Below are 10701 nucleotides of genomic sequence, written 5' to 3' on the forward strand. Positions count from 1 at the left end.
AATAATAAAGAATATATAAGTCCTGAAATATAACAAAATTAATGGACATGTTTTGATTATATAATACCAGTATAGTTCGTAGTAAAAGTTTCTTTAAAAGAAAAATACTGATGTTCCCTTTTGTACTAAGAAGTCTTTTTACAACAAAACAAAAGCTTTTATCACATGAAATTGATCCCTCGTTTCATGTGTAGTCATTACATTGAAGGGCTACTCTCATTCGAGCCAACGTTTTGGATAGATTTCTTCATAACGACAGTTTTCTTTTCTTGACCAAGTTGAGACGCAAAACTAGGCTTGAAATACGTGTGTCACTCAAACGACTTTAAAAACGTCTTTCGAATCAATTACCGATATTTAAGTCAAAGGATAATTAAAGTTTTAAATCCGAGATTTTTCTTGCTTTTGAACATTTTTCGTCACAACAACAGCTTTCTTTTCTAAACTATCTTTAAAAGCGGAGGAGACGTCAAAAGTTTGTTCAAACACGTGCGTCGCAAAGTGGTAAATAAATTCTGTATGTGACATTTAGCAGAAGCCATTTAACCAGTGATGTCCCCTTAACGTAATGGACGTGTGAATTTTCAGAGAGACGAAAATCATTCAAAATGTAGAATTAACAAAAAGAACGAAGATAACCGATATACCACAGGGAACAGCATTCAATATACTACATGGTGAGAAGAAGAGAATAAACGTATGATAATCATTTATTTTTTCACCTTTTGTGCAATTTATTTGAAGACAGCACTAAAAATAGAACATTACACCTACATATAATGAGAACAATTCACTAAGTCGAACAATGTAATTTAATGTGTGAGGTGTTACAATCGGTCATCGAAATTGGACTTTGGACCTTGTTGACCACTTGACCATACGTTCATCTATAATTCTAAAACCCATATACATAATGTCACTTAGTGAAACACGTCAGCTCTTGGAGGAGAGTAGAAAGATTGTAGAAGAAAATGGGGAGAACCAAAGCGTACCCCTACTTTTAAACACTTTTATAAACCTAGTATCAAGCATTGATAAAAGATTACAGTCGGTCGAAAAAGGCATTGACAAATTTGGAGAAATAAAAAATATTATTACATCTCTGACAAGTAGAGTTATTACAAACGAAAAAGGCTTACAAACATGTCAAGGCAAAATAACCGAACTTGAAAACAACATACAAGGAGTAGGAAATTTATTCGATAACCTAAAATCTCAATGTGATAAAAACAAGAGCCTCAATGACAAGAATTCCAGTGAAGTTGACAAAACCAAATCAAGCATAAATAAGGTTTCCAAAGACATTTCTGAAATAAAGTCACAAGGTAGAACTTCCACTGAATGTAACTGCCAAGATGAACTAGAGAATCTCAAGGAAAGAGTGCTTGACTTATCTTGTCGGTCTATGAAGAACAATCTCATCTTTACTGGTCTTTATGGGATAAGAGATGAAAACACCGAAGAACTTCTCCGAGGTTTCCTCCATACTGAAATTGGTATTGATTACCAAATTGAATTTGGTAATGTCCATCGTTTTGGACGAAGTCAGCGTGGTATGAGACCAATCGTCGCACGATTTCTATATCAAGCCGATTTGCAGTATGTACTAGAAAATGCTTACAGGTTACACAATACTAGGTATGGTATCAAACAGCAGTTTCCGAAAGAAATAGAAGACAGAAGGAAAAAATTGTATCCAATCATGAAGGAAGCAAAGTACAATAGAAGAAATGTGAAACTTGTTCGCGACCGACTCTATATCGACAATGAACTGTACGAGATACATGATGAAATCGACACATTTGATCGCCAAGTACACCCAGAAGAACGTAACGATGCCACACCTGGAAACGAACACTCGACGCCAAACTCACAAGGAGATCGCAGATCCACAAAACGGCCTCGCACGAGCTCAACCCCTTCAAGATGGTAGGAGCGCCAAGGAGTGCACCACCTTAACACGTTGAAGTCAAGTCATGAATCTGGTGTTAAATGTAGAGAAATTGACAATGTAAATATAAGTGCCAATGATGTTCATATTGAAAACAGTAATCTAATAAATGGTGTGACTGATTGTAATATATTTAGTGGGCAACAATATAATGTTATAAACTTATGTACTAATGATTATAATACAATAGATATAACACCTAGTAATATACCTGTAGGGGGTAATACATGTACTGATGAAATATATGATCAGATTAATATGATATTTGATGTAAATGTTGAGATTGAAAATGCAAATATTTTAGTTGATGAGAATCCAAATGCTCCTAGCAGTGAATCTTTATATCAGTCTCAGGCAAAAGCCACAAATATTCAAAACATAAATATCATTTACATTAATTGTTGTGGATTAAAACATAAGTTACAATACCCAGAATTCGAAACTTTATTACAAAAACATGAAATTTTATGCTTTGTTGAGTCCAAAACTGACGATATGGATGAAATTTGTATACCGGGATATAAGATAAAAGCAAAAAATAGACGTAAAATATCTAGAGTGAAATCCGGTGGTATCGTACTCGGGTTTAGGGAAAATATTTCTGACTGTATTCAAGTAATTGAGACAAATAGTAAATTTGTTCTGTGGTGTAAGATTTCAAGATTATTTAAAGATGGGGTTGTTATTCTCGGTGTTGTGTACATACCACCAGAATACACTGCTTATTCGTCACCTGATGCTTTCGGTGAAATTGAAAGCGAGTACCTAGAACTCTCATCCAAATATGACAATATATTTATGGTCGGGGATTTTAACGCCCGCACGGCCAGTGAGAAAGATTATATTTTTATTGACGAAAATGATAAAAGTAATGAGTTAGAATGTGTATCTTTTAATGATGTATGTAACCTTAACCTTTTTAATATACCTATAGATCGTAATAGTATGGACAAAGGAAAAAACCGTTACGGTAATCAATTACTTGAGTTATGTAAATGTAACAGTTTATTTATTATGAATGGAAGACTAGCTACTGATATAGCTGGTAAATTTACCTGTAGAAATGCAAGTGTAGTAGACTACTGCTTATGTAATGTTAATTTTATTAAAAACATTATTAGTTTGGACGTTTTAGAATTTTCGCATTTGTATTCAGATGTACATTGTCCATTGTTTATATGTTTGAATCACGAAAAGAAACCTGAATTTAGAGAGAATTTAAATTTTGAAAAACTAGACAGTTTATTACATGATTTAGTAAATGTTAATTTGGAAAGTATTAATGATGACATGATAAACTCTTTTGTGGATGAGATCGGATTAATCCTAATAGAATCCGCAAGGGAAACTTTAGGAACAAGATCAGACAAGCCGAAAAAACGAGCATACAAAATCAAGGGAGATAAACCTTGGTTTAACCTTGAGTGTAAATTTGAGAGACAGAATTATAGGAAATTTAAGCGCAAGCTTAAGGCGAGGCCTTCGCCTTTATTATCTTATAAAGTAAAAGAATCTGAAAAAAGATATAAAAAGGTCATGGACAAGGCTATTAAAAAACATAAAAAAGATATGGCTCGAAAATTAAAAAATCTTAGATCTCAAAACACCAAAGAGTATTGGAAAATTTTGAACCAACGCGAACATGCAAAACAACCGAATATTGATTTTGAGGATTTACTCAACTTTTTCAAAGAGCTAAACTCAGGTAACTCAGATCCAATTGACTTGCCAACAAATGATACAAATTTGATGAGTGAACTGAATGATAATTTGAATAGTCCAATTACGAAAGAAGAAATATTAAAATGTATTAAGAATTTAAAAAATAACAAAGCTTGTGGTGATGATATGATTATTAACGAATATATTAAGACTTCTGGTGATTTTTTTATTGATTTTTATGCTGCATTGTTTAACCTGATTTTTAGAACTGGAATAGTACCAGTATCTTGGGTGATTGGAACGATTAAGCCATTTTATAAAAACAAAGGCAATAAGTTTGATCCTAAAAACTATAGACCCATTACTATTGTAAGTTGTATGGGTAAATTATTTACAGCTATTTTAAGTAATAGACTTGCAAAATTCTCTGATGAAGTTTTACTACTCAATGAAAATCAGTGTGGATTTCGAAATGGTTACTCAACTTGTGATTGTATCTTTACATTACACTCTTTTTTTGAAATTTTGAAATTAAAAAAGAAAAAAATGTTCTGTGCTTTTGTCGATTTTGAGAAAGCATTTGACACAGTGACTAGAGATGCTTTATGGTATAAGATGTTAGTAAATAATATTAATGGTTATATGTATAAGATTATTCATAACATGTATGCTGATATAAAATCATGCCTGTCATACAATGGTGAAAAATCTGATTATTTTCCAAGTAACATTGGTCTACGCCAAGGGGAGAATTTATCCCCTTTTCTTTTTTCGCTTTTTTTGAACGATTTGGAAGATTACTTTTGTAAAGGGAATTTGATAGGCTTAAAAACTATATCAGATGCCCTAGAAGACGAACTAGATATATATGTTAAACTGTTTGCAATTCTTTACGCAGACGATACTGTATTAATGGCTGAATCAGCCACAGAACTTAATTTGTTATTAGAAAAATTCGAATCATATTGTGATGTTTGGAAAATGAAAGTCAATGTAGATAAGACTAAAATCATGATTTTTTGCAATGGTAGACAACCTGCTGATCTTAAATTTAATTATGGTAATACTGAATTAGAAATTGTAAATGAGTTTAATTATCTTGGGATTTATTTTTCAAAAAATGGCTCATTTAAAGCAAACAAGAAGCATCTCGCAGAAAAGGCGACGAGAGCCATGTATGAAGTTATCAAAAAGGGGAGAAAGCATGGCTTATCCATAAGCTGTCAATTAGATTTATTTGATAAATTGGTTAAACCTGTTTTACTTTATGGCTGTGAAATTTGGGGATTTGGAAATAATGATATATTAGAAAGGGTTCATTTGAAATTTTGTAAACTTCTACTACATCTTAAATCTTCTACCCCGAATTGTGTTATATATGGAGAACTAGGACGTTATCCTATTAGTTTAGATATCAAGGTTCGCATGATTTCATACTGGGCGAAACTGATTTTTAGCAAACCCAGTAAATTATCAGCAATTGCATACAAATTAATGTTTAGTTTATATCATGGAAATAATGTTAAACTTTATTGGATGAAATGTATAGAATTTATCCTTAATGAAACTGGTTTATCTTATGTATGGTTATCTCAAACTTGTGTAAATGAAATTTGGTTAAAGACTGTTGTAAGAACATCTCTCCAAGATCAATTTAAACAAACATGGTACTCAGATATTCAAACGAGCTCAAAAACATTAAATTATCGCCTTTTTAAGGAACTTTTCGGATTCGAAAAGTATTTAGACATTTTGGAACCCCGTGATATTTATACTTTGTGTCAATTTAGACTCATTAACCACAGATTACCTATAGAAAGTGGAAGATGGAAAAAAATTCAGAGAGATAAAAGAATATGCGAACTATGTGACTTAAAAGATCTTGGAGATGAATTCCACTATGTAATGAAGTGTAAATTTATGGCTATAGAAAGACAAAAGTATATCGCTAAAAAGTATATTGATTATCCAAATATAAAATTTAAGGAAATAATGAATATGAAAAAACAATCATATTTAAAAAAGCTATGTACATTTATAAGGCATATTAATTCATGTGTGTGTTCTCCTGGCTAAACTCAACTTATACATGTATTTGTAAATAGTGTACATATTATGTTTTCTCTAATTTATAACTGTGCTATTTATTACATGTAACTTCTGTATACCATTGTATTTACGAAGGTTTGTCAGAATAAAGATATATATATATATACCATATCATTTTGTCAAACAATACAATCAACACCTTATTAATATAGTCCTTTGTTGTCGATAGCTATACAATTCAATCAGCTGATTATTGATTTTCTGTCCAAACCTTAATGAGGTCAAGGTGAATTCCGAGTATTGTCTGATCGGGTAAAGTCCGAGAAACTCGAAAAAAGTAAATATACAAGATGGAGGAAAATAAATCGTTCTTTATATTTCTTTCGCCAAATTCTTTCGCAAATGACGAATTTTTATCGCCACAATTATTATTTTTTCGCAAATTGCGAAAATGGCGACCGCCAGCGGAAACCCTGCAAAGACACACGTTGGACAAGAATGTCACATCATGTCTTAGATATATGATTTTTTATTAGTTGGTATAGGCTTTGAGCTAGCTGTCAATACCTGAGAATACTCTCAAATCTGTACAATGTGTTTTTGTTGTTGTGAGGGATTTTTTAATACGCTGTCAAGTCCAGAATGTATATATATAAGTGTTAAAAGTTTGTGTGCTTTGTAGTTCGTAGATTCACATTCCCTAACATGATATTCCTAAAATCACACGGGTTGGCATGGTTGGTGTCTTGGTAGAATCTGTAATTGCTCATCTTTTTGGAGCACATATTTCGTCCTATTTGTCATCTTATTTTTAAGGACCTTTTTGTATTTGTCTCTTTGTTTTTCTCATTTTGACTGACGCTACATTAGTCGCTAATTTCCGCGACAAAATTAATTGAAACAAGAAGTAATTGTAACAAGATGCTGTTAACGAAGTCTCCCAAACAAAGTTCCCATAATTTGCCATTCCCATGGTCACATATATTCATTTGATTTGTTTTATTGTCCCTAAAAAAATATATGGTTTAGGGGTTGGGATCCTTTGATCGTTTACAATTTATCAAACATGAGGGGGTGAAGGTGACCCCCACGGACTTCACCTATATTTCATTTAATTTGTTTAATTGTCCCTTACAAGAATATATATGGTTTAGGCCTTAAGGGGTGGGGATCTTGACCGTTTACAATTTATCAAACATGAGGGGGTGAGGGTGACCCCCAGGGACTTCCCAGGGCAGGGGTTAAAAAATTTTGTTACAGCTAACTAGCCCAGGACTTATTGGCAGCAGAATTTTACTAGCCCTGTTGGAAGAACTGCTAGTCCATCAAAACTGACCTGCTAGCCCTAGCTATATATAGCATGCCTTAACCAGAGGCTCTAAAGAGCCTGTGTCGCTCACCTTTGTATAAGTGAATTAAACAAAGGAAGCAAACAGTTCATGACAAAATTGTGTTTAGGTGATTGTGATGTGTTTGTACATCTTACTTTACTGAACATTCTTGCTGCTTACAATTATCTCTATCTATAATGAACTTGTCTGTGTAGTTTCAGTGGAAATGTTAGTAAATATTTACAAATTTTATGAAAATTGTTTAAAATTGATTATAAAGGACAATAACTTCTTAAGTTAGGGGGTCAATTGACCATTTTGGTCATTTTGACTTATTTTTTAGTCTTAAATTGCTGTACATTATTGCTGTTTACAGTTTATCTCTATCTATAATAATATTCAAGATAACCAAAAACAGCAAAATTTCCTTAAAATTACCAATTTAGGGGCAGCAACCTAACAACCAAATGTCCGATTCATCTAAAAATTTCAAAGCAGATAGATCTTGACCAGATAAATAATTTTATGCCTTGTCAGATTTGCTCTAAATGCTTTGGTTTTTGAGTTATAAGCCAAAAACTGCATTTTACCCATATGTTCTATTTTTAGCCATGGCGGCCATCTTGGTTGGTTGGCCGGGTAAAAAAACACAAATTTTAAACTAGATACATCAATGATGATTGTGGCCAAGTTTGGTTTAATTTGGCCCAGTAGTTTCAGAGGAGAAGATTTTTGTAAAAGTTAACAACGACGGACGACAGACGAAGGACGACGACAGGCGACGGACTACGGAAGCCAAGTGATGAGAAAAGCTCACTTGGCCTTTAGGCCAGGTGAGCTAAAAATCAAGAGTTTGCTGCATAATACAAAGTGGGTGTCCTTTGTTTTGAAGGAGACATTATACACTGTATTTAATATTTTTTGTTGATCTGTAATTTATTCTTTTGGTGCTTAACCTAACTTACTCAGGAGCCTGTAATTCAGTGGTTGTCGTTTGTTTATGTGTTACATATTTGTTTTTTATTCATTTTTTTACATAAATGAGGCCGTTAGTTTTCTCGTTTGAATTGTTTTACATTGTCATGATTGTCTTATCGGGGCCTTTTATAGCTGACTGTGCGGTATGGGCTTTGCTCATTGTTGAAGGCCGTACGGTGACGTATAGTTGTTAATATTTGTGTCATTTTGGTCTTTTTAGGATAGTTGTCTCATTGGCAATCATACCACATCTTCTTTTTTATATTAGTTGTTCCCACATTCAAAGCAGACTTTTTATTTGCGTGCTTGGGGCAACTAACGGCAATATTCACTGAGCATTGTCTGTTTTTTTTCCTCAGCAACAGCCAACCTTGCCAGGGGAATCATTGTGTCCCAGTTCTGCCAACTTTTCAGGAAGTGAATGTGTGATTTTTTGGCCAAATTGTAAAGATCAAAGAGAAAAAACAATAGATCAAAGGAAAATGCCGCCAAATAAGCATGAACATGTGTGAGTCTCGCGCTAAAAACTTGGCAGCCCTTCTGTCCTGGACACTATAAATTTTTTTCCGCGACTTTTCCACGTCATATTTAGCATTTTTGGGGGATGAATTTTCAGCCTCGTTACTCCTTTCATCTACCGTTTTTGTTTTGAAACTGACGAAGTCCCTGCGGTTCCCGTACTAAAATATTAAAAAATATTTTGTTGCATGGTTTCGTGCTCAAGAGCTGTGCAACAAGACAGGTCAATACCAATCAATACCTGATACCCCCAAATATCGTTAATTGAAAATCTTGGCACGATAAGCAATACATGTACAATACCCCAAGCCATGTTATGAGAAATCGATATTTAAAGTACGAGAATTGCAATCAACACATGATACCAGGCCATCAGACATGCCAGAGTTATTTGTTCTATTTTTAAAATATGTACAACCCAGTTCAAATTCTTGAAATCCCAGATGATTTAATTGATTCGAATTGGCTAACATAGAATAGTGATGAAGGGATTTTTCACTTTCTATTTTGGAAACGTCAAGAATTTTTTGTTACTAGTCCATCGGGCATATCGGATTACACATTTTAATTGCCCGAGGCGTAAATGATCTCGTCCTGGGCGTCGGGCTAGTGGATTTTTTAACCCCTGCTTCCCCTATATTTCATTTGATGTGTCCATTACAAGAATATATATGGTTTAGAGGTGGAGATCTTGACCGTTCACAAGTTTGCAAATAAGAGGGGGTGGGGGTGACCCCCCAGGGACTGCCCTTTTATTTCATTTGACTTGTTTTATCAAGGATGATTCCACTATATAGTTTAGGGCCACTTTGCGGCCCTAAAATCGGCCAGCGGCTCCAAAAAAATATTTGTGAATATAAATTCCCAATTCATGAAAATAAAATAAAAATCGGTATTTTCGGAAAAAGTTTAGCACTTTTTTCGTTATAGGTTGAAAAATATAGGCAAAGTATAGATGTTTATGAAGTGTCCTATATTTTGACTTTAGTGGACGATTTGATTATGTCATAGATATCTATGATTATGTCAACATGTGGTAAACAATTTTAGCATCAGGATTCAATTGATTAAAATGTTATGGGATTATTTGATCTCGTAAAAGTAGATCGCCTAGCAGGTTGAACAAAAACATGTTTGTCAAAATTGGTGTGAAAGCAGACCTCCGCTAAGTGCAAATTCAAATTTTGGTATAATATTGATGAATCCATTTTAATGGGCGCCGATCTCGTAAAAGCAGATCGCCCAGAAGAGCTGCATGGTTATATAATTTGATGAAAATAAATTATTTTATATTTTGCTCTATATCAACAAAAGACAAAAGTTTGAGCGTTTTTGAAAAATTATGTTGATGATTAGACCATTCATGAAATAAGATATCACCATTTACAGCAGATTTCAGCAAGTATGAAGCTACGGGTAGATTCTTTGATTAGCTTCCTTGTTTGCTCAACCATGAAGTGATTATTACCTTAAAATTGGGAGGAGCATAGTACCAATTTAGCATCCAATGAAAACACTCGTATAAATGGTCTGTTTATAATGTGTATGTTTCATACAAACAGTTTACTTAATAAACAACTTTGCAAATTAAATTTCATTTCTTATGTTTTGTTCAAGGATGATCATGATGATCCTAAAATCAAGTTTATAAATTTAGATATTGGTTTAAACATGACCAATTCAAGTACACCGCTCGACTTTTGTGACTTAGCATGATTTAAAAAAAAAAATTTGTGACTTAGCATGATTTAAAAAAAAAAATAAGATTGTTTAGGTTTGTAAACAATAAACGCTAGCACATCATATAGAAAATCAAGTGAGAAATCTATTCTTAAAAATTTAAAACAAAAATATCTGTGGATTTTCTACAAAAAACTTGGTTTATTTGCCAAAAAAAAAATCCTGTCTAACTTTGAAATGCAATGAAACAATAAATAATAATGCTTGCTCGAAGTTTCTTCTTTGTATATGTACAAAATGGCCCATCCCTATGATTCATTAACTTTGCTGTTTTTATATTATTGCAGTTTGAAAAATTTGAAATTCTAAGGCAGAAGGTGTCATAAACCGTATATTTAAGCAGTTAATGTACCATAGTAAAGTACATAGACATAACTGGATTTATAACATGTATGAATGGACCGAGTGATTGATTGAAATAAAATTGGCAAATCAAACACACCTACAGCATGCTTGTGAAAAAGATTATAA

The 10701-nt window shown here is 33.1% G+C and overlaps 1 protein-coding gene across 1 annotated transcript; it reads left to right on the plus strand.

The window, feature by feature from the left end:
- The first annotated feature begins 913 nt into the window (after window positions 1-913).
- LOC134718363 (uncharacterized) lies at window positions 914-10206 on the plus strand. The gene is made up of 3 exons (XM_063580860.1): window positions 914-1929; window positions 2089-5032; window positions 10108-10206. The coding sequence occupies exons 1-3, from the start codon at window positions 914-916 to the stop codon at window positions 10204-10206; spliced, it is 4059 nt and encodes a 1352-aa protein (XP_063436930.1).
- Window positions 10207-10701: the final 495 nt, after the last annotated feature.

The sequence above is a fragment of the Mytilus trossulus genome, chromosome 5 (assembly GCF_036588685.1).
Source record: "Mytilus trossulus isolate FHL-02 chromosome 5, PNRI_Mtr1.1.1.hap1, whole genome shotgun sequence".
Taxonomy (NCBI): Eukaryota; Metazoa; Mollusca; class Bivalvia; order Mytilida; family Mytilidae; genus Mytilus; species Mytilus trossulus.

Excerpts from the sequence above, each read along its gene's own strand:
- LOC134718363 (XM_063580860.1), top strand. The coding sequence starts at position 914 with ATGTCACTTAGTGAAACACGTCAGCTCTTGGAGGAGAGTAGAAAGATT. Across the intron at positions 1,930-2,088 it reads AGCTCAACCCCTTCAAGATG|TGGGCAACAATATAATGTTA; the intron begins GTAGGAGCGCCA and ends TAATATATTTAG. Across the intron at positions 5,033-10,107 it reads CTATTAGTTTAGATATCAAG|GATGATCATGATGATCCTAA; the intron begins GTTCGCATGATT and ends GTTTTGTTCAAG.